General features: G+C 41.4%; 1 protein-coding gene across 4 annotated transcripts in view; it reads right to left on the minus strand.

The window, feature by feature from the left end:
- Positions 1-1,192: 1,192 nt before the first annotated feature.
- LOC306824811 (genetic suppressor element 1-like) overlaps positions 1,193-25,134 on the minus strand; it is a 36,241-nt gene continuing 12,299 nt past the window's right edge. For 3 of the 4 annotated variants that reach the window (XM_079345166.1, XM_079345169.1, XM_079345168.1), the window contains exons 2-16: positions 16,106-16,285; positions 14,515-14,711; positions 11,316-11,482; positions 11,007-11,204; positions 10,590-10,745; positions 9,531-9,808; positions 8,449-8,755; positions 7,751-8,340; positions 6,939-7,051; positions 6,569-6,848; positions 5,196-5,309; positions 4,700-5,080; positions 4,246-4,566; positions 3,962-4,065; positions 1,193-3,786 (exon numbers count right to left, since the gene is read on the minus strand). In XM_079345166.1, coding sequence (XP_079201292.1) covers positions 3,649-3,786; positions 3,962-4,065; positions 4,246-4,566; positions 4,700-5,080; positions 5,196-5,309; positions 6,569-6,848; positions 6,939-7,051; positions 7,751-8,340; positions 8,449-8,755; positions 9,531-9,808; positions 10,590-10,745; positions 11,007-11,204; positions 11,316-11,482; positions 14,515-14,711; positions 16,106-16,285 — 3,524 coding nt within the window. In that variant the 3' untranslated portion in view covers positions 1,193-3,648. Of the gene's footprint in view, positions 3,787-3,961; positions 4,066-4,245; positions 4,567-4,699; positions 5,081-5,195; positions 5,310-6,568; positions 6,849-6,938; positions 7,052-7,750; positions 8,341-8,448; positions 8,756-9,530; positions 9,809-10,589; positions 10,746-11,006; positions 11,205-11,315; positions 11,483-14,514; positions 14,712-16,105; positions 16,286-18,283; positions 18,374-25,134 lie in introns of those variants that run through there. The other variant, XM_079345167.1, reaches the window with a different exon arrangement.

Raw genomic sequence — 25,134 nt, forward strand, 5'->3', positions numbered from 1 at the left:
CATCCGTACCAAAGATTATGAAATCTTGGTTGCAGTAGGTGAGCGTGTGAAAGTGAAATTGGAAGTGTTAAATAAATGATAACATGCATTATATTATCTATTATCAAACAGCTGCAAGGCCAGAGAGGAACACATTTTGCATCAGTTGTTGCTACTTCTTTTATTTCTTTGCAGAGAATGACTTTCTGCTGATCACCATCCAGATGCCAAGTAATTAGCTGCTGAGCCCTCCTGTGAAAGTCATGGTGAATCTTTTTTCCAGTCATAGGATCCTGTGTGTTCTTCCATGTACTGCCTGAAAGTATTTATCCATCTATCTATCTATCTATCTATCTATCTATCCTCTCTTTTCTTCTTGGAACTCAAGAATGTCGCCTCAATGATGCTTTACTTGTTTTACAGTATGCAGTTTGTTCATTTCATGTCTCTGTGTTGATATTGAATATGTCTGTCAAAAATAAAGCAGTTTTTCATTGTGTCGTACAGAAATTTCAGCCCTGTTCATTGTTTTAATCTTCAGATGGGTGGCGAGTTTTGTAAAAAACCTGAAAAGACAGCTTAAAGAAAGACAGCTATTGAGGCAATGATGACAACGCTGTGTGTATCTCTGGAAGGAGGAAGGAAAGTTTAAAATGTAACTTACATTACGTCCTTCACGAGATGACTACTTAACATGTTTTACTTTTTATCCAGTTTACTTAATCAGAGTTGTTAACATCATAGTAAAAGACCTAATGGAAATATGTGTGCTAGTCGGGCATAGTGTTACATCTTTACTTAGCCATGTGAGTGGGATATTGCAAAAATGACTTGTTTGTGAGGACAGTGTTAATAGCATTTTCCTGTTGTACATACAGTATTCAAGATCGAGAAAAAGACGAGCTCGTACGTTAAAATGTCCTCTGTAACAATATAGAATGATTTAAGCATTACGTTGCCTTTCTTATGGATGGCGAGTCTGGCACAAGTCATTCATTGTTTCATATGGTCCTGCATTAATTCAATCTGTTCACAGCACAGAAAGTGTCAGAAAATAATATGTAACTGTACTGAGACGAAAGCATCACAAGACAGTAAGGTAGAGGAAGCACAAAATCAAGCTGCTGCTTGTTTTGTCCTGCATTGAGGTCACATAGGACCACTGTTAAACTTTTATCAGACAGTCAAAAGATACACAACAGTGAGCAAAAAATATGATTTTACAAATAGTTTATTGTAAATCTTCATCAGAATTTATAGCAATATATGTTAATAAATAAATTAATAACAATTTTACAGCCCAAATAATACAGTACAAAACAAATGATTGAAACAAATATGCAGTATTTCACTGGAGGTGACACAGAGAAGTCAGCTACTACTGTAGCTTGAAGGAAAAGGCTCCTGGGATTTTAATGTTTAGAGGGAAAAAGGAAGAAATTATAACTCTTTGACAACATTTCAGCTGAGTTCAACACAAATATATCTCCTGAGAGAAGACCAGAATAGAAGGGGAGTTTATTGTTATCCACCGAGAAATAGTGTTATTCAGATGTTTTTGTCATCTATAAAAAATTAAGAAAAAATTTGAAGTACTCTAAGAGTAAAGTTTATTTGTTTTGACACAGTGCTAAAATGGAGCTGATAAAAATTTGGCTTTTTTTCTGTTCCCACAAAAAATAAATCAGCTTGATGGAGTTCTCAAATAATGCCAAAAGTAATCATTTTCATATGTGACTTAGATTATAGTTGGGTAAAATGTGAAGCCATATGTCTTTAGTCTAAAAATGTGTGTTACGTTGGAAAAGATCAATAAAAAAACAACTTAAATTTCATTCAAGTTTTGTCAACATTTATAGGCAGAGACTATTGTAAAAAAAAAAATATGACTCACAACCAGAGAAAGCTGTGAGACTGATTTTTGCTGTGCTGTCTTCCATGCACTGTATTTTTTGTCAACCCCAACAACATTTTTGACTTTATGTAACATTTTTTAAATACAATATATCCTAACATTTTGTAAGTGTTCTTCAGATATTCTGACCAGCAGTGTTTCAATTCAAACAGAAGATATGGCTTCCCACAAGAAATGCTGAAAACGAGAAAACATACAAAAAGTCTTTATCTATCCCAAGTGATGGTACCACAGGAAAATCTCTTTAACCTAAAAAACCCACCATCAATACCCTTTGCTATTAAATATAACATATCTTTATGTTTTTTTTGTGTCCTTAACCTGCAAACAGACTGCTTCATTTGTGATATAGGGCTCAGAAAAACTACATTATACACATTAACACAGATGACAGTCAAGTATTTCCTCCAAATTAATTTCAAGTGCATCCTATCAAGTTTAAGGCCTGAGGTGTGCTTTAATTCCTTGACTCAAGTTGACCGATTCTGAGTGTTACTGCTGCATACTCGGTCTCTGCTCACTGCTGTAAAGAGAGGCAACAGGTTTGTGCCAAGTGATTCCTCTTACCAGTTCCGATCAAAGACTGTATAAAAAGATAGTCAACAGCTCCCCAAAAGTGAAGCCATAATGTTGGGAACTCCACCTATTAAATGGGTGCTGTATAAGTCATAAGCTCCGCCACCAGGTCAAGCTTTAAACTCAAAGTAGACATCGAATAAATGCCTGACAAACATAGTATCTGTCATCATAGTTCTTAGATCTGGGAACAACCGTTAATCTGTTATTGCTGTAAATGATCGAGGTTTATGATTTAAAATGTATTTTTAACATGTATGTTAATTTAAAGAACAGCTATAAAATCTATCAAATCTATGGACATTGCAAACAGCTGATATATTTTTTATAATCCCTGCCAACTTTAATTGCAGTTAATCACTGCAAATAATTAACACATTCACTGATGTTGAAGTTATCTTTTCTAACAGATAAACACAGTTAAATATTTGATTAACTGTGCCCACCTCAGATAGTAACTTTGATCATGCTAGTTTATGTCCAAGATTTGTTTTCTGAGAAGTCTACTTTTTATCCATGATTTGATTCTAAACAGGGACTAGTTGACAAATGCAACTCCTAAGAAGCTGTGCGCTGAGTTTTAAACCAACACAAATGTCTGTTTTGCCGTGAACTGCAGCAACCTAAGGGATCTGAGTTGTGTGTTTTCTCCATCTCCACACAAAACAAATGTGTGTTTTTGTTAGCAGAAGGGGCAGGAGGTCAATACTCCGGCTCCACCAGGCATTCTCTACTGCGCTGTCTGGCTCCAAATGATGTCCCCAGTGTATTACATCAACACCAGTCGCAGAGAGTTTTTTGGCTTCATTTTTGTACAATGGGAGGAAACAGTCGTCCATCTTCATATACGGTCAATGATTTGGATCAGAAAGTAAAGTTTGTTAAAAGACCTAAAAGACAACTCTGTGACAGCATTACTGTGAACTTACACCTACACAGTGTTGTAACAATCCCTGGGCAGAATAAGAGAGAATGCCCAAACCTGATGTTGACCACAGGCTAGCGTTGTGATGGTTAACATGGCAGCTAATCAGTTGAATCTGGAATCAGTGAGGTTACATAACCTGTTAGCCACAAGTATAACAAGACAAGGACTAGCTCCTTTAAGTGTGTCAATTGCAGACAGTAGGCTAGCTCCAGTCCATCTTGTTTTCTGTTCAGATGCAGATCACCTGAGGTCACCTGGGTGTGTGCCCGTTGACTTGCCCTCTGCCCCAGTGAATGTTGGGTAGTGTTAGACACCTCCTGAAGTGCTCAAGCTGGGCCTGCAGTCTCTCTCTCTCCTCTCTCACTCTCTGCCTCTGACTCACCAGATCCTGACCAATGAAGGACAAACGTGACAGTTAGAGAAGCGAGACTTAATGCACTAAGCTGCATAACTTACAAACACTTATAAACACAAAATGCTAACAGGAAAACTGGCATTGAAATATGAAGGAAGAGAAATCTTAAAGGCATAAAGAGGCAAGCATGCAGGTGATGGATACTTACCCCCATAGTGAGAGAGAGCTGCTCTGCAGTTCTGGTCAAGTTGAAATTCTGGGCTTCAAGTCTTTTACACTGACTGTGAAGAACATTTCTCTCTATACTCCATTCTTTACAAAGAGAAACACACAAAATAAAAATGAAAATGTTATTTATTCCTTTTTTTACACATTTGACCAGAATATACCAGATAAAGGAATTTGCAGCAATCATGCCAAATATTATTATTGTTCTTACATTCTATGAAACCTACGGCACACAACTTCTGCGGTAACTTAAAATTGACTCACCATCAGCATGCTCCTGGTAGGCCTCAAAAATAGCTTCAATACCCCGCCACTTTCTTGGAGTTTCTTCCATCTCCTCCTCCCCATCTTCCTCCTCCTGGTCAGACTCTTCTTCCTCCTCCTCCTCCTCCTCTTCCTTGTCAACAAGCCTGTTTGCCTCTGGTCCTGTAAGATCCCTGCTGGCTACTGGGAAACTGAAGGGAAGGCCGTTGATTTGTGCCCGGTGAGGGATGTGGTTATGGTTTGACTTTTCCAGCTGAGAAATGTTGAGAGGCACTGAGCGGTCAGCCCCAATGCCGGCCTCAGGGACCCTGTTTAAAAACCCTGAGAGAAGAACCACTTTTAGTGCTCACAGTTTAACCAAAGTTATTGCACTTCATCACCACTAGGTGGCAAACATCCATAACAATACAGCAAAAAAACGTCAGCCATACTCCTCAGGGAGAAATTGACAAACCTTTGTTGTGCAGTGTGCTGTTTGTGGACTGCAGCACGGCCTGGTGGAAGTGCTGAGCGAAGGTCTCAGGTGTGAACCTCTCAGAGGGCCGACTGCGTCCGTTCTGAACAGGATCGAGCTCCTTTTTCTGAGGAGAAGCAACAACTCTGTTCTGGATGCCCTGGAGCTTCTTGTTCGTCTGAGCATCGGTGAACTCAGCTTTTTCCTGACGTAGGGTCAATGGGGGAGGGATGCGAGTATTTTGGGTGTCAATTGAGGGTTTAGATGTGTCGTTATGGAAGATATGCCGAGGTTTCTGGAGGTAGGGAGGAGACGGACTGGGAGAGTCTGGATATTGATGACCGTTTGATTGACATGGCGGAGTGGCTGAGGAGGAGTCCCCTAAAAATAAATTATTAACAAATGATTAGATATCTTTAAACATACTTATAGACATATACATGCATAAATAAAAGTGCATCTGCTTGTTGTGTGTGTGTGTGTGTGTGTATCTCACCAGCTGAGGGAGCAGGAGGACTGCTACTCAGAGGTAGAGGATTATATCTGAGCGTATCCAACGTCACAGTTTTCCTCTGAATGGCCTTCAGCAGCTCCTCTGTCCTCTCCTTATCTGCAGAGAAGACAGAATGAGAGCGCCTGTCAGTCACTTTTAAAAAAGGATTTAAAATATTGACCAGCAAGGGGAAATGACAGATAAAGGTAACAACTGGATAATCCAAGGTCATGTCTGGTGCATCATCACACACCCTGACTCTGGCCATTAAAAGTTTAAAATAAAGCTCATCACTTTAAGTTGTTACTATATTTTAACAATGCAGCTAAAGCCACTTCTTCAGATAACCAGATCTATCATTGCAGATTTTCTTGCCGCCCAGTTTCACAGAGACACGGTGTAGTAGAAAGTTTGAGTTCTAATGTGCCCCTTTAAATGAAAGATGAATAAAAAAAACAAATAAGAACAAACCATGCCCTGTTTATTTATTAGCTTATTATAGCTGTGAACATTATAATAGGTCTGAACTGACAGAAAGTTATTCCTAAAACAGGAAATAAAAAGGGAAATTTAATGAGCAGCTGTGAACAACTGCTGATTATGTGCCAGCGTCCCACAAAGCAATTCATACACAAATACCATTTTCACAACAGTGGTGTGAATACTTCTTCTGAAGTATTTATTAGATAAAAAAAACTAATTGGTTATATATATATCCAGGTTATATACAGATGTATAAGTCTGCAAAAGTAAGCTCACTACATTGATGTTTAAAGCTAGCTGGTTTAGATCAGTCAGCAGAGCAGGTGCCATATGAACAAAAGCTACAGGTGGGTCATGTACATGTCATCCTCTCTCTCTCTCTCTCTGTAATTATTTTTTAAAACAATTTTAGATCAGTATTTGTCAACTTGTTTGTTTTGTTCATTTTCCTTGTTCTGTCACTTTTTTACCATCTGAAGATCAAACTGCACTATTTTCTTTTGGTTATTCTGATTGGTGGGCCCTGAGACTTAACCTGTTGAGAACCACTGTGTGTGTATGAATGACTGTATGAATGGCACCTGCTCTGCTTGAATTTCCCTTGGGATCAATAAAGTATCTATCTATCTATCGATCTATCTATCTATCTATCTATCTATCTATCTATCTATCTATCTATCTATCTATCTATCTATATAAAATACTATATATTTTTACAGGCAGGGAACTAAAATCCAACTCTGCAGGAATAAGGGGATAAACCTGCCACAAACTCTTCTATAGATGCTTCATGATCTTATTTTATAAAACTTAGTGCACCTATACAGTATGACGAGATCAACAGTAAAGACAACAGGATGGTATTCAGCGTGTAAATAAAATCTGGTTGTTACCTCTCCTCTGCTGCGGGCTGACATGGGTGAGGTCAAATATAAGGAGGAAATCCTTCTTCGCCTCCAGTTCAGGGGTGCTGTCCATCTGCTCAGCAGAGTACGGGGTAGTTATGGGTGTTGGAGTTGTTAAAGGTGAAGAGGCTTTCCTCCTTCCCCACACAGCTGGCGGAGATGTGCTGCGTTCTCTCATCATCCTCCTCCTCTTCCTCCTCTTCTTGGCCAGAAGCTCATCACGATTGGTGAGAGTGGTCAGGCCACACAAACGCAGGAAATCCACTTTCTTTGATGAGAGACATTTGACCAGTTTAATGTAATTTTAAAAACACTTTTTTAAACCATGTGTGTTGTTATGAAGAGTTTATTTGTGCACCTGTGAGCTGGTGTCCAATTTGAGCGGCGGCTGTTTAGCCACTTTTCTTAAGTGAGCTTTGACATCCTCTTCATCACTCTCATCGTACGACTCGTCCAGGTCATAGTAATAACCTGGTAAGAGGAGCAAGAGAGAAAGTACATTTCATTATTTTCAACAAACATACAGGGTGCAGTTTCCCCCAAATGCCTTGGCACATTTCTCTTAGCACTTTTAAAGTTGTAAGCAGTAAACATCAAACTCTTCATCTCGTTCTTAAAGTAAAATTCAGTTTTTAAAGCAAAACGGGATTAAGATTTTTATGTAATGTGGCAAAAAACATTTAGAGATGATTTTGCATGTCTGCAATGGTCACAAAACTCAATAGCCAATAATGATATTTTTAAAAACACAGCAAACAACATCACTTGACATCATGCTGCTTCTGTTTGGACACAAGTAACAATAAAATAATCCGTTTGCCTTCCTCACAGACATTTTGGCCACCCCATATCAATTAAGTTCAAGCCTCTCTGTAGATTTGACAATACAGGAAGACAGACTCTTTAACATGTTACACTCACTTCTTTAACTGAAAAACTAAAACAAATGATTGTATTAAAAAAGGCGAAATAACCAAAATGAGGTGTTCTTGGTATTTTTCCCAAATGTGCCAAAATACTTCCAAATTATAATAAAGAAAGACAAATGTTATTTCCCAAGAAAAGTTTCAAAGACATTTCAAAAGTTTTTTAACGGCCTACTGTCATTGAGCCATAACACAAACAAAAGCCATTTCTTCAGTGAGCATAACCCCTCTCTGTCCTCCTCACCTCCCTCTCTGGCCTCCCTCCTCCTCTTTTCCTCCAGGTCGAGTTTGCTAAGTAACCGACGGTGCTGCTGAAGGACCTCATCGTACACCAGCATGCTGTCGGGTGGCTGACACTGTCGCTCCCTCACCGGAGATGGAGAGGATGCCTGGTCAGTGCAGGAGCCGTGAACAGACGCGCAGGGTCTCTGGTGGAGGTTATTGATGTGAAGCTGCTGCTGATAGAGGCTCTGGACCGCTCTGTCCTGCTCTGCCCTTTTCCAGTGACCAGTTTCTTGTAAACTAGCTCCCCTGAGTGAGGTGAACCTGTGTACACCTTCTGCACCCCTCCTGCCTCCGTCTTCAAGTTTCTCCCCCCAGCTCAGGGGGGGTCTCTCGGCTCTGGTCAGTCCCGGAGGAGGCCGACTTGGTGGGGTTGGAGGGTTGAGTGTTCTGCGGGACTCTACGGGAGTGTCTACGAGGGAGGCGGGGTTCCACAGTGTAGTAGGAGGGGCAGGGGCATGATGGGGACCTTTAGGGGAGATTAGGGGAGGGGGAGCACTGAGGAGGGGAGGTACATCTTTGCTGGATGGGTTATGATGAACTGAACTGGTTCTGTTAAAACAAAAATGAAAACATCCATTCAAACATAAAGTCTCACATAACTAAGTGTAGTTACAGACCTTTAATCTTTTTTGAAGCTAATTCTTTCTGTATTTTCACCTGTGGGTGTCTCTCCTTGGCTCCACCCCTTTCCCTGGGGACCTGAGGCCCATCTCTAGCGGACCCTCCCTCTCCTGCCCTCGTTGTCGTGTCAACCAAGCTGCCTCGTTGGACCTCTGAGACATCATAGCAGCTGCCAGAGCCCCATGGATCCCACCTGAAGGTGAAGCGTGATGCTTCCCCAGGTGAGAGGGCACCAGACTGGGCACTGGGTGTGGGATAGAGCCCCTGGAGGAGTGAAGGCCGGGCTGCAGAGACAGAGATTTGTGTGCTGGGAAACCTGGGTGCTCTGAGTCCTTGGTTTTATCTAGAGGAAAAGCAGAGTTTCGAAACCATGAATTCATTATCTTATAGCCATTTAAACAGCAATGACACATTTTAACTCGTCTGTAAAAGATTTATGATGAAATCTTTCAGCATCATTAAATGAATTGTAAATTGCATCTCTAAAATATTATATTTAAGACTCTTTTTCATTGAATGGTTAAGAAAAGTAGATAGTTCAACAGAGATAGTTCTTAAATTAAATTAAAATTAAAATTGAATTATTGTCCAACAACTTTCAGTAAGTTTAGCGATGAGCGCCAGCCATGTTTACAGTTCCTGCACAATTGACTACTGTTCCATGGACAGCAGATGGTATTGACTTTATAAATATACAACAGTGTAAATGTTGTTCTAGTGGCAGGAAAGGCAGAGTAATTGAATTGTGCTAGTGGAGAGTTCAACTGTTAGTTTTGTCTTCTTCAGGATGGATAGCAGGTCACTACACTAAATTTTAAAGGTAAACGTGTGTGCTGGATGTTATATTTTTTAGCAACCTCATAAGCATCATTGACCATATTCATCCAGCTGCCATTTTCCAGCTTTTAAAATGACACGTGTATGTTGTCTATGTGACATGTAAGGTCAGACAACAGTTTACATTTGCATTTTATTACAAGCTTAAACTTATAATGGTGTCACTCACACCTGTTTTAATAATGAAATGATATCTGTTTTTGTCTGTTTATGCACGTGTGCTTTCATACATGACTGCATGTGTGTCATGTGTGAGTGTGCACATTTTGCCATGTAGGTACCCAGTCTGTTCGGGGTCAGCCTCTCCCCTGGTCGGGTCTTGTCCTCCGGTGGTGCCCTCCGAGCCTGCAGCTCAGCCAGGTAGTGGCTCTCTGCCGCTCGGACCATCTGCTGCTGTCTCTCCCTCTGTCTCTCCCTCTGTCTATCCAGCTCCCTCTCCCTCTCTCTCCCCCTCTCCTCCTCCCTCTCTCGTTCCAGCCCTGCCTCGCGCTCCCTTTCTTTCTCTCGTTCACGCTCTTGCTGTCTCTCTCTCTGGCGCAGCTCATTCTCCATCTGTAGCCTGTGGGGGAGGTTGACAAGTAAGCACACACAGACACACACACAAACAGGAGGAGAGGTGAGAGATGCAACACCCAACATGAGGCAGATATTAACCACACACTGGTGGATCTCACACACAAACATTTCTGCTCATACACTCAGGCACACACACACACACACACACACACACACACACACACACACACACAGTCTCCACTTACCATGGGAAATAGTAATCCATACACAGCATGACTGAGCAAGAGCAGATGAACACTTAATAGGTATCCACAGGAAAAAAGGACACACACACACACACACACACACACACACACACGCACACACACGAACACAGAGACACACACAACAGAACATTCACCAACAATCAATAGCACACAAACAAACCTACAGAATACACAGGAGGTAGTACAGACACAAACAATAAACAGCATCTAAACATAAATATGTCCTCTTTGAATGATGCCTCAAGGACACAAGATATGTAATGACACTGAGAAGGGAGCTCAACGTACTCCAGGAAAGGCTTCCTTATGTGCATGTGTAAATGTTAGTAAAGGGCAGTATGTGTGATAAGTGTATAGGAGTCTCTGTGGGGTGCGAGCTAAAAATACCACACACTCAGCAACCTGTGCCTACCCTGCAGAGAGAGATTACACATACAGCCCTACAGACAGAAGGAAGACGTGTGTGTGTGTGTGTGTGTGTGTGTGTGTGTGTGTGTGTGTGTGTGTGTGTGTGTGTGTGTGTGTGTGTGTGTGTGTATATCTGTGTGAGTGTATTACCTCTCAGTCAGTGCTGTGTGGTTCAGTTCTCCAGGGTAGCGGCCTCCAGGCAGGTGCAGGTGGAGGGCAGAGGGATGGAGATGAGAGAAGGCGCCCCCTGCAGGCACAGAGTAGAACTGTGACCGCAGCGCAGAAAGACACAGCGACTCTTCCATCCTGAGAAAGACAGATGCACACACATTTCACCTTCTGTTGTATTTTTTCTACTTTTTTTTTGTTTGTAATTTTGGGTGCTCTCTCACACCAGTCCAGCGAGGGAATGGGGGGGGGGGCGCAATCTTCCTTAAGCACAGTACAGGACAATCTACAGTATACTTCTAATGAGAGTAACAGTATTTTTTGTAACAGCTGTGCCTTTAAATCTAATCAAATCCATTGATATGTCTTACAGTAATGTCTTTAAGGTGATGTAGATACCTTGGTAAGGACAGTGGATGGTGCAGGTAGGCAGGGTGATAGTAAGCAGCGGCGGCGGCATGGGCAGCAGCAGGGTCTAAGCTCATGGGTAGGGAAGTGAGGCGGAGGTCATCAGAGGTGGGGAAAGGCCGGAGCGCTCTCAGGTACTCCTCCGGGACTGCACCCGAGGGAACCACAGGGTGCATCTGTCCAGGTAAACTGTATAACCAGTGAGTACAGTATTAATTTTAAAATACTTTGTGTGACTTAAAAGGGCCTTGTGTTTACATTCTTACAAATGGTTCCAATATGAGTGTGTGATGAAGTTACCTGAGGCTCTGTATTCTGGGGTCTTGCATGACGGCGCTCGGGGTGAGGCCAAATGGGTGAGCTAGAGGGCGTGGCGAAGGGGTGGGCGGAGTTCTTTTATCCTGATGTGGCTGGGTGTTCTCAGCACACACTCGATCCCTGCTGAGACCCTGAACACCAGGCTCAGCCTGACAAAGAGACAGACAGTGTGTGAGCTGACATTACTGTGTGTCCATAAAGTTGAGGTTGTGCTAGATCCGAAGTGTGCAAGAGAAAAGTTTAGCAAAAGAGGAGAGGGATATGAGAAGGAGAGGGATATGAGAAGGAATGATTCCCTGAGCTGTAACCAGAGGCTCAGCGGAGTGGAAAAGTGGGTCTGATATGTCATGAGAGGTCAAGATCAAAGTGGAAGGATGATCCTAATATCTGCTCTCTCCAGCACTGCTGTCTAAGAGCCTCACACTAAGAAGTCAGTCTCCCATAGTTGCTTTGATCCTTGCTTTGATTATAGGAAATCTCCACCTTCAAATCACCACTATGACAAGAGAATGCATTGAGAGAGAAAAAACTAAAACACAGAGAAAAAGCAATATTTGGAATTAATTGTCCCATTGAACCTAATGTGTATTTGATATATGTTTTTATTTGCCAGCTGTATAAGCCACAGTTAATCTAACAGGCTCATCTTTTATTGAAAGGAGCCCATTAAATCCATTAAAGGTGGGCCTATGGAGCTAGTAGAAGACGTCGAACTCCTTGGTGTAATATCAGACCGCAGAGTAAAGTGGTCAAAGCAGATCAGAGAGAGAGTCAGTTATAAAGAGATGTGCACAGCTTTGCATCGCTATAGTTATACAAACATAAGTTCCAACTCGGATTATTTTCCTGCAGTTTGGTCAAGTGCATCCAAAATAGCGTTGAAGAAAGTATAGTTAGCTATTGCTAAAATACAGAATACAGAAATACAGGTTGGTCATAAAGGCTATTTGCTATTTTATTTTTTATTTTTTTTAAACTAATATTTTAATGGACACAAATCCAAATATTCTGTTTAATTGTTTTATAACAATAATGGTCATGAATGCTAGTTATGCTTCTAGAGGTTGTTCTACACATCCACGCATAAATACTATTATATGACATATTGTCACATTGTATTATTATTAAGTATTAAGTTTCAATAATGTGAAATAGTCTTTTATTCTGCATTGAAGTTAAAACAGTAAAACTTTACGGCATAATACAGATATACAATCATTCATGAGGAATTTATTGTTCATTTTTATTTTTTATGACACTGTTTCTTCCATTGTTTAAAGCATAAACACAACAGCTGTAGGTTTGTTCTGACACTATGTTCTATTAGCACTTGCGAGATGACCTTCATGAATTAAGTTCTAGTCTTGATTTGTATTTCACCTGGTATTGTGTTGTTGTTACCATCATTGTTGTTGTAATTATTATTGTTGAGTCTTTGAATGACGTCATTTGTGTGGATTTTAATTTCGTGTTGGTATGTGTGAACCACAGGGAGAGTAGTTGCTGGGGTGCCAGGTAAATAAATAAACAAGACCACAGTCATTTGAGGCTTTCAGACACAGCTTGAGCTACATGCTAACATCAAATGCTTAATTGATCTCATTAGCATTCTAGCAGTTACCTGTAAGCACTTACAGTCTGGTACAGCTGAGGATGATGGGGATAAAATGTGTTTTGCAAGTACACACAACTCTGGACAGGCTAAACGTTTAACTTAATGGTAAAGGTTGCTCAAGGAAAGGCCAGTCAGGGAATCATTGAAGTAAGTAGGATTTATTCTCTGGGCAACACGCAAAGAATGACATTATTCTTGGACAAATCACACACAACCTTAACTTAAGCCCTATCCAGACCAAGCTTAGTGCACACATATAAGTCAAACATATTCTCACTGATGACATTAAAACAAACAAAAAATGACAAGAAAATAACATGTTCCCTGTGCGTCTTGTTACTACAGCAACAGACAGCGATACAGAATAGAAAGACGACCCACAAACAAATGACCTCTGCCAGCAACACCCAATCTGCTACCTGAGTTTAGTACAACACTTGACCTGCAGTGATTTATCTGCACTTTGCATGAGTTTAAATAGTTTTGAATGTGCTGCTCATGGAAAGCAGATTCTAAACAGCAATGCATCCTCTCTCTCTCTCACTCTCTCTTTATCTTACACAAAAATCTGCGCAAGTTCAAACAGCTCAAACTACAACACAAGGAGCACATTCCTTGACCTCTGGCCCCTCAGACAGCCAATGGCCTTCACAGATGCACCAATAAACACCAACAAACTGTGTTCTAGTAAAAGCTGCATGCATTTAGGACAAACTTTATTAATCTACGCAAAGCCCTCTCACTGTGCTCATACGTACACTCCCTCCCCTCCATCTTAACATCCTATTCTCTGTTTTCTTGCCTCCCTCCCTCCGTCTTTCCCTCTGAATATCTGAATGGGAGCCCCGGGCCGGCATAGCCACAGAGTGGTCTTTGTGAAGGGGGAGAAAGGCTGCTCTGATCCAGGGGGGAAGTGGCTACTGTGGGGGCTCGCCCCTGCATTGTGTGAGGGGGCCGGGTTCCTCACCCCACCTTAAATTCACTCATACATCCAAGAACAAACACACACATACACACACACACACACACACACACACACACACACACACACACCCACACGTCACTCTTCACATCCCTGAGCCCTTTTGTGGTGAAGGGTCAAGTACACACAAACACACACACACACACACAAACACACACACACACACACGTACACACACACACACACACATACACATACACTGCAGGAAGCTGAACACAATAGGTGCCAGTCTGTGCAGCCTCCAGTGTTTCTTTACAAACCCCTCATGTGTTGCTGCAAAAGACACGGCCTGATCAGTGAGAGGAAGAGAGAGTGAAGAAGAGGGGGTGTGAATGAAAATATAGGAAAGAAAGAAAGAAAGAAAGAAAGAAAGAAAGAAAGAAAGAAAGAAAGAAAGAAAGAAAGAAAGAAAGAAAGAAAGAAAGAAAGAAAGAAAGAAAGAAAGAAAGAAAGAAAGAAAGAAAGAAAGGATGGTTGGATTTTGACAGTAGGATGACAAGCACTGGGACTTAAATGCAGACAGGGAACAGCAGATGTCTCAAAAGTTGCCTCCAGCTTCAGCAGGTTTGATGTTCACGCCTTACCTGTCGTCTGTCGGACCGCCACAGGCCGTTGCTGGTCTTTGTTGGGGCAATGGTGACTACCGGAGGGGTGCCTGGGACACCGTGGCCTCTGGCTTGGAGGAGGGGCCCTAATGAGCCTCGCTTAGGGGTGGTGACCGGTGAGGTGTGGCTGGTGCCTGGAGAGGAGACAGGAGACGAGTCACCGCTAAGGGCAGCACCTGAGAAAGAAGAGAGACTCGGTTAATGACAGCAAGGGAAGAGAGGAATTTACAGCAGCTATAAGATTGATGATCAAGATTTCATGATCAAACAATTTCCATCCACCTCACAAAACACAGATGGCACATATATATATTTCTTAAAGTGTCTGTGACGAGGTAAACAGTGACTGAACCATTTTGATGAATAGCTTGTGTGACAGAAAGAAAGAAGGGCGTAAAAAGATGCTTGAATTAGAAGAGATGAGGGAAATAGTGCAAGATGAAAGCCTGTGTATCTGATGAAAAGTTTCTACAAATAGATAAACAGACAACAATAGGGGATGTCATGAATGAAGGTGATAGAATAGACTAAGGGGGACACAGTGAAGGGGGTGGCGTTAAAAGTGATACAGAGAGCGTACACAGGCTTTTAACTACATTTTCACTCCATCATTACTCCATCAATGTAGCGTTCACTAATTGACAAATACACTCAGAGACCTTAAGAGGGAGGAAATAATGAGAAGGAGAAAGGGTGAGATAGAATGAGTTCATTTGGAGCCTTAGGTAGACAGAGAAAGATGGAGGAAGAGAAATTGAAATGAAGAGAAAAAAGAGTGGGAGTGTGAGAGCGAGAGAGGGAGAGAGCTTGTTGTAATTGAATGTAATTAGATTCTCATTATTAGAAGATGAATGGAAACGGATGAAGGAAGAGGCAGAGAAGGAGAGGTCAGAATAGGCCAGCTCTTATCCATCACCTTCATTAGGACACCCATGAGCTGAGTGAGGACACACACACACACACACACATACACACACAAACGCACACATGTAAAGGGCTACCAGGCAGCGAAATGTGTCACAATAATCCATAAAACACAACCTTGGTCTGTGAAATGATCTGTTTACACTGTTGGTGGGGTATTGTCAAACCTCGTCTTAAATAAACAGTTTGACAATTTAAACAATCATACATCCCTACAATCAGAGAGTGAAAATAATACAGCTGTCAAATCTGTACACTTAGCTTAGCAACTGACAACAGAAAGGTTATACATTTTTAACATCCATTTTTTGATCCAGCAAAGTAATTTTTCCTGATTTTGGTTAACTGGCGACAGACAGAAACAAGGGAAACATGTATAAAAGCTGATGGGTGATAAACAAGGATGTCACCAACCATGATGACTCTACTGCATGTTGGTATGTGTGTGTGTTCATGGATCCGAGCTTTTTTTTTGTGGGAGCACATCAGACTGGCAACTACTTAATTTGGAAGTGCTTGTCCAAATAATGATGAAAGTCCAATTTTTTTTGTTTAGGTAGTTATTGTGTGTTTATGTAATGTCCTCAAAAATTAGATGAGTAAACATGTGAGTGTGTGTTTGTTTGTTCGATAGATCCCCGCTCACCTCTGGGATCCTCTGCCTGTTTGGCCAGTTTACGCAGGGCGGCAGCAAATCCGGAGTTTGAAGACTGGGCAACTGTGTTCCCATTGGTTAGAGGGCTGAGGGGACTGACAGTAGCCGTGGTTCGCGTTGCTGTGGAGATCATTCCTAATGATGGTAATTTATTGGACTCATGGTTCATACCTGAGGAGAGAGGGGTGGAAAGGTATGAAGGGTTTCAGATACTGGGATATATTCAAAGCTTGGTGTTTCATATCTCCATAAAACAGGGACAATACAGTTAGCCAAGAATGTGTGTGTGGTTTTTTTGGTTTTTTTTTTACGTCAACTGAGTATAAAGAATAACATATCTAATGAACCTTGAATGAAGACAATCATGTGTTTAAAGAGAATTGACAGGTGTATGTATGTGTTTCTGCCTTTGTGTGTAGACATCATAGTAAGTTCATATACGTTGGTCAGCTCCACTACAGACAGAGTGGAGCGAGTAGCGCTGTGTCAAACAGAGCGCTGACCCTAATAGCAAATCACACACATGAGTACACACATGTCCATTTCCTCAAGGGAGCCAGCCGACACATCTTAAGATCTCGGGAGCGTCTACACGCAAACACTATCAAGTATCATTGCCGTTTTTACACTCTCACAGATGCAAAGACAAACGCACACAAAGACACACAGCAATAACAAATAACAAATACATTGATCCACTGAATAGTGGACACACACACACACACACATAATAAACGTGTTAATCGTAACCTTTGTCTTCACCCTCTACCCTCTTATTGACCCACTAATGTTAATTACAGCTGGAATTAGCCAGCAGTGCCCCCCTGCCGACAACAGCTATGACCTCATTACCACCACAACACACACGCACACACACACACACACACACACACACACACACACACACACACACACACACACACACACACACACACACACACCCCTATCTAACACACATTCACCACAGAAATAACAAACAAACAGCAAAAGCACCAAGCACACGTTCATGCACACTGGACAATATTTTTCTCACTGATAAGATAATTACAAAACAGTATAGTAAGTAAAGTATGGATAGTTTGTTTAATTGGCAGAATCATAAATGTTATGTGACGTTTTCCTTCAACCTGCCACATTCTGAGCAAAAAACGGATGGAAGAAGCTTTGGTGCGATAACAAGAGTGAGAGAGATGAAGATGTATCCAGAAGAGTGAGAGATGGGACGACAAGAATTAAACTTACTAACAAAGTATTATATGGTAAAGGATCCAAAGAGGCAGAGGTGTGAAATCAAGTAGACCAACAGAAACAATCAGTGCAGTGCATTGTTACAATAAAACCAATCTATTGGAGTTTAAGTTGATTAAGGCTTGAATGTTTTGTGACCTAACCACTGGAGAACAAACCTAACCTTAAAGACAGAGAGTTACGTCTGTCTGCTCTGAATGACATATCCATCGCAGTCAATGTTTACATTTAACATGCACACCACTTATGGCATGTTTGTGCTTTATACATCAGGAGATCATGTTTACTTTTATTCAATGTTCTAATATAACCTGTTCTGATTTACTGCTCATTTCTGTCCTGGACTACATCTATTTGTTTTTCTGGCTACACTTGTGTATTTACATGTCAGGCCAATGGAGCAAATTGGAATTGAAACAGACAGAAAAGGAAAGGGAGATGAACAGAGTAAAAGCTCAGATCCTGACAGGCTGTGTGTGTAAATGTGTTTGAGCGTGTGTGTGTGTGTGTGTGTGTGTGTGTGTGTGTGTGTGTGTGTGTGTGTGTGTGTGTGTGTGTGTGTGTGTGTGTGTGTGTGTGTATCTCGGTCTCTGCTGAGCCCAGCAGTCAAGGGAGAGATGATAAGACAGTTTGTATCGACTCTTTCTCTCCCTCCTTCCTCTTCTCTACTCTTACTCCTTCCTTCCTGTCTCTCTCTCTCTCTCCCTCTCTCTCTCTCGTTTATCTCAGCATACTGGAGCATATTTAACAAAGCCAACACAAATAATCTCCTCTCGGCTTTCTTTCTTCCTTCCTTTTTTCTCTCTCTACAATCTTCTCCTACAGGCTATTGCTCTGATATCCCTCCCTGTCATTCATAAACACAAACACATGCAAACATATGCTTGCACATAATTCAAACATGCAAACAGCCTCACTCACCCTCCCGCACACTCTTCACCTCCTGCTCGTCGTCTTTTCTGCTCCTCTCTGAGACTCTTTCTCTCTCTCCCTCTCAGCCTTGCAGCTGCTGCGTGGTCACGTGACCCTTTTTCTATCCACTTCCCCTCCTCCTCCACCTCCTCCTCCTTCCTCTCTACATCCACTCACCCCTCCTCCTCTCCTCCTCCCTGCCCTCTCTCTATCTATCACCTTCATCCTACCTCCTCTCTTCCCCCGTCAGTCTTTTTTTTTTTTTTTTTTATCTCTTTCCATGTTCTCTCCTGAGATGTACCGTCACTCTTTATCTGTCTTTATCTCTCTCTTTCATTTTCTTTTCTCTTTCTATTCTTCATCTTTTCTCCTTTTGGCTCTCACTCCCGGCAATGGGGTGGGAGGGGTGAAAGGGGAGGAGGGTTTATGGTGATGACGGGGAGGGTGGCTGTGTAGTTTGAGGAGCTCTGTGTGTGTGTGTGTGTGTGTGTGTGTGTGTGTCTCCATCCATCACCCAGTCTCTCTCCCCTCGTCAGCGCTGCCTGCTTTGGGGACAGGGATGGTGTGGGGGTGGGGAGATTTCTGACAGTGACCTTTCACCCTTCACCTCTGACCTCTGCTGCCCCCTGAACAGCAGGGAGTTGGAGCTTGAAACGCACAACAGCCCTTAATACAAATTAAGACATTTAACTCCCTTCAGGGATGTTTTTTTTTAAAAGTGATGACTGAATGAATAAACACAACTGAGAGGCCACACCAGCAGACCTGAGAGGCCATAAAGCTCATTGGACAACAAACAACTGTGGGGTGGATGAAAACTAAACAGACTATTTTGGGAAGTAGCCACATCTGTCTAGATGAAAAATATATTATAATGAATTATTATACATTTCCTGCAATTAACTTCCCTTTCTCATCTTGATACAAGCAAGATAACATAAACTACAAATATTCATATATTAATGACGCTACCACAGCTAATGGTATCATAACACTACATGACACCCCCTCTTCTACAAAGTATATTATGTATAAATGCAATTCAAAGATACAGGTTAAAATTCATATAAGGATCGAAAAAAGCCATTTATTTTTAACCAAAATGTAGATTAAAAGAGGCAAATAAAAAACAAACTACTGTTGATCTCAAATCAGTCAAGCTCTCAAAAAAGCACAATCCCCTCTCACAAAGTAGGTTTTCTGATAGTAGCTAGTTACAGGCTAAGGCTAATGGTTGTGTAGAGTTATATATGGGTTGAATAAGTACATGTGGAAAGACATGACTTGAATATGGGGAGAAATAAAAACAAGAGGACATATTTAGTTTGACACAATATCTAAAAGATACTTCTTAAATGTCTTTGTTTTGAAGCACCAGTAGCCTAGAGTGAGTGCATGTATGGAGGCTCTGGTCCTCTCGGCGGACAGCCTGGGTTTGAATCCGACCTGTAGCTTCTTTCCTACATGTCATTATCCACTATCTCTCTTCCCAATATCTGCCTCTGTCCACTGTCCTGTCTCTCGAATAAGGGCATAAATAGCCCAATTATAAACGTTTGGAAAGAAAGACATTTTTTAAGCTTCAGCCAAGGCCAGCTGATGGCATATAGGCAATCGGCGCCGGCGCCACACCTTAACGTAAGAGACTGTCAACTTCTCTGCTCCTCTTCCTTAACTCTGATTGATTCAGCCTCTCTTACGACCTCTCTCACACACTCTCTCTCTTTCTCTCCCTCTCTCTCTCTTTATCTCTCTCTCTCTCAGATCAGAACAATTGATTTGGACAGTGTTGGATGACTGTGTTTTTAAATGGTATTTAATTAGTGAAATTTTAGTTTTTTGGCAGACAAAGTTATATTACATCAAAATTGATTTGTTGATATGTAACTTTCACTTTAACACAAACTAGAGATGTGTAAAACTCACTAGTGTTTATTAAACAGCAATGCATGATGGAGTGAGAAAATGTGTGTGTATGAGCGAAAAATAACAATAATAATACACAAATATCACAGTGACTTCATGGTAACCGCAATACCCAGAGTGCATAAAAAAGCATCAAAGTAGAGCTTATTTTGAGAAAATCCTGTGAAAGAATCCCCGACAGAGTCTCATACACTCATATATTTGCACACCACAGAAGCTCAAATCAAATCCTCAGGTCTATGTTGAATTCCTGTTTCACATTTTACTGTGACAAAATATGAAAAATGATACTTTGTTGCTTTTGTAACATTACAGAAAACTATTTCTTTAGTTTTCTTAAAGGTGATGATAAGATGATAGGGGGGGGGGGGGGGGGGGGGCACCAGACCATAATCTCACCTAGGGTACCAACATAGCTAGGACTGGCCCTGGCATCACAACAAGTGATGGAGCCACCTGTCCTTCCTTATCCGTGTCTCTTTCCTTTTTGTTCCTCTTATTGGCTGTCCATACCTGATAATAGATTAAAATTACGCCATTTAACTTTTAAATGTTACAGGTTACAAACATGCTACTGTGAGACATTGCTACATGCACATTAAGACACAGCATGTTTGCGATACACATACAGCACCACAAATGACGTTAACATTTGTCCCTCTGACCTGCAGCTTTAGTTCAAATTAACAAGTAATTGTGATTTACCCTCAATGAAATATGAAGTTTTATACCCTTTTTTTGCATTTAACCCAATTATGTAATCAATGTTTGACAAACATACACCTCTGTCCCGCAGCTAACACCAACCTGCTGTTGCTAAAAGCATTTCAATGTGTTCAAAAGTTTCACAAGAAAACCCAGTTTTTGGCAAAATGGAACTCATGTTTGGGTGTGACTCCATTCGTCAACACATAAAAAACGCCTTAACGCATAGTCGCAATCTGCTCAACATGATGAAAATAATACAGGACATGCTGAGCCCTCTGACACTTAAACTCTCTCTTTAAAAACAGATAAACACAAAAACAGGTAAACACCATCCGCACAGGGAGGGACTGTGAGTACAGTGTGCGATTGACGTGCGCTCATTAAAAAAGCCAACGTGTGCATGCAGGTGTGTGTTATGGGTCATTAGGATGGAGAAAAGAGGTTGTAACACACTGCTTTGGATGAATCTTCATTGCTTGTGTGAGTGTGTGTATGTGCCACTACTTAAATGTAGATGAATTGCAGTCACCTATCATTGGAATTATAATGAGAGACACACAAAAACATGATTTCCTACAGCAAAATGAGCCCTATACAGTCACTGTTACATCAGTATTTGGACTTGAACAAATGATGCTTATCACAACAACTGCTTCTGTTGCTATTACAATAGCTGGCAGACTTTTGCAATCCATCTTACAAGTGCACACAAAAAAGGGGGAGGGGGGGTATGCCAAATGTTTTACAGCCTCTTAAACTTGTCTGTAATAGCAGTCAGAGTGGCGTCAACACAGCAGTCTCCAGGGTTTCTCCAGGGGTAGCTAAATGGCTTTACTAGCTCCAGTCACTCTTCAGCTCGCACAGAAAACACTTAACACTTCCATACCATCCATAAACAACGAACACGCAACCCCAGAGCTGCATCTTACAAGCTAAATCACAAAGACACAAAGACACATGCGTGTTGAAAGGCATAAGCAATAACTGCAGACGCACGTATTGTTAGCATCCATGTTAAAGCAGGTATGCACAAAAGGAGCTGAGTCAGGATTCAGGCACTATGCATCACAAAATGTAAGCATGATGTGAACAGCCAGCACATATTCATAGTTATGGGATAAATGGAGCACAAAAACAGAGAATTAGCAGTAAGACAAGAACAATTCAAGAAAGAATGGGAAGTGTAGCAAACATTGCTCTGTTTTATATTAAATATTGTTGGCCAATGTTTACTATGCAATCATAGCAGAGTGAAAATGTCAGCGAGAGGTCTATAAATGATCAACACTGCAGCTTTTAAGCTGAAAATTGTATTTTCTTTTATTCGCTTACACTCAGTCCTTCACTTCACTTCTGGCTGACTTCAGGGACCTCCACCTCTTTTGTGACCCCTTCTCCATTTCTCCAATCAGTGTTCTTGTGCGAGCATCTTGTCACTGTCTGTCATACACAGAAAATAGATATAAATAGCAGCTGTTTTGGCAGTCTAACACTTGTCTCTGTCTGTTCATGTTTCTTTGTTTTGTCATTTCCCCCTCTCTCTGACTGCTTTTCAGTCTCCTACCGCTTGCTCAACAGCCTCAACTATCACGTCGACATCTTTTTTGTTTCCCCCTGTGTGATCGATCTCTTCTGCAGCGTGTGGCTCAGTCTTACTGCTCTGATACAGAGATGAAGCAAAAAGATAAAACTATCTGAGGCGAACCTATCTTAACTCGTTCCCTGTTTGTTTGGGCGCCTGGCTCGGTCCGACTATTCCCCGCAGGTTGATCCTGAGTGTGTGTGTATTTTCAGTGTAGGTGGTGGAGTATACAGAGGGTCGTTGTGTCACCTGGTGCCGAAACCACGGAGGCTAGAGCTCCACCATCTGAACAAACATGATCACACACAGACACACTCCTGTTGCACAAGGGTGTAGGAAGACAAACAGATGAGCAGATGCACACAGACTGACTGATCAGGCTGCTGCTGCAGGATCAGTAGGTACAGGTGTAACCGAGGTGTGTGCTGCAAAAAAAGATCTGCTAAACATGGTTTTAGTAAACAATGAAGTTAGTGTTTAAAGAGAGACATCAAAGTTGGGTTGTGGTCAGCAACTCTTAAAGGAAATTACGTGTTCATGATTTATTTCCTCATTCATTTGGTTTGTAGATCAAACAGGAGCAACAAGAAAAGCAGACATTGCCGATGTTTCATCCCCGTCATCACCACTGTCCTCTGTGTCAAGTGTGTTCCTCACTTTGGTCTGACAGGTATATCTGCTGTATTGACATGGGAGTGTAACTGCTATAATCAAATATTTTGCTTTGTGTTTCAACGCTGTGATCTTCCAACGCTTGTGACTTGTGAGGAATATGAGGCTTGTGTCTTTTATTGTCAGTATGTGGAAGGTGCTATCATGTTTGGTTTGACAGTATAGTTAACATTTCAAGTATCTAGAACTAGACATTAAAATTATAAAAACAAAGTATTACACCTCTCTCAGAAAACCATCAAAACAGTGCAGGTTGAAAACAGAAACTGATTATACGGTAGAAACTTACATCATTGTGTTTATTTTATTGCAAATGATTCGCTCTTGGAGCTATAGTGGAGTGGTTGGTTACAAAATGACATCCAATGAAAAACAGTGCAAATACTACATCTGATGAAAACTAACAGCTGATAGGCTACTACCCTTTTACCTTTAGTGACACTTTGTTCATTAAGTTCTATTTTCAAGGTCAAACTTATTATTCAATCGTAAACTTGGCTCACACCCTTCAAAAGGTAGAGATATATGCACAGAGTTCCAAGTCCCAAAACAACATCTTCTGTCGTCCAATCAACAATCAGGAAGTCCAAACGTGCTAAAAACTTCAAACCATGTGAACAGTTATCAATGCAGTTGCCCAATCTCTGTTCATTGATTCACTGACTGATCAAAAGTCTCAGCTTTAATGAAATCACAAGATTAAGGAGATTCCAATTCTTAAGATCAATTCTTTATTCATTTAATCAATTGTACAATTATTAGTTTAATGTTAGCATGTGTTTTGCTGAACTTGATCATGGGTTTACTCATGGCCCACCAGATATCAGCCTATCTAACAGAGGGAAGTAATTAAAGAGATTGGAGGTTTATTCAGTAACCCCTGCTGAGCAGCTGGTCTATGGCAGGTCAGGAGCAGCACATGGCGAATAGACTGTGTGTGTGTGTGTGTGTGTGTGTGTGTGTGTGTGTGTGTGTGTGTGTGTATGTGTGTGTGTGTGTCTGTGTGTGTGTGTGTGTGTGTGCGTGAACTCCACCTGCGGGCAGTGTACAGACAAAAGCGTCGTGATCCGCTTGACTGCTGCTTATGCGCCCCGCGGCATCTTATCTCAGTCAAACAATACAGTCGCTGTTAAAGGTCCGGATTAAAGAGCGACTCCTCTAACTCCCATGGGTGCTCTATGTGTGACAAACCATCAAAGGGAAACTGTGTGACACACCGGGCTGTGTTTGGGGACTTTTTTACTCGTCTGTTAAGTTTAAAGGACGCAAACAGGAGCGTTGTTTGATCACCGACAAGTTTGACAAGAAAGATAACATAACAAGAAACCACGGACACCTTAACGAGCCTCACCTTTCTTCAGTGGATGCGTCAAGACAGACGCTTGTAAGAACGACACACAGCATGTAGCTTCAAAATAAAATATGTCTGGCCTCCTTGTGCAAATATTTTGTAAAAGGACTCCTCAAATAAACGAAATCATTGTTTCTGCGATAGCTCAAATAATCCACACGCAATACTGTGTCATTATTGTATAAACTAGGGACCAGTGGGTAGGTCAACACACTAATGACATTTTATTTTGAAAGTGTTAAACAGAATCACCTTTCTTATGTTGTTATCTCACTGTTCGTCAAGCTGGGCCAGTCAGACTGACACTTCTACTGCTATTTAATGCAGTCACACACTAGCCTACATACTTTGCCCTGTGTCAAAGTGGACTGCAGTTTTTTGCAAATAATGTCTCTAATAAATATGGATTTTTACTTCATTTTCTGTCTAAAGTAGGCGAGAAAGAAAAAATGTAACCTACAAAGAGCCACCAGTGAAGCGAAACTGCCACCAAAACGCTGAAAATAGCCTGCAACATCAAGTACAGGGTGACTAGTTATCTTTTCATAAAGTAGCTAGAGCTCGTGGAAATAAGATACGGTGGTGTGTCTTAAAGTGAAAGCCAAAAGGTCACGAGTCAGT

The sequence above is a fragment of the Symphodus melops genome, assembly GCF_947650265.1.
Source record: "Symphodus melops genome assembly, chromosome: 6".
NCBI lineage: Eukaryota > Metazoa > Chordata > Actinopteri > Labriformes > Labridae > Symphodus > Symphodus melops.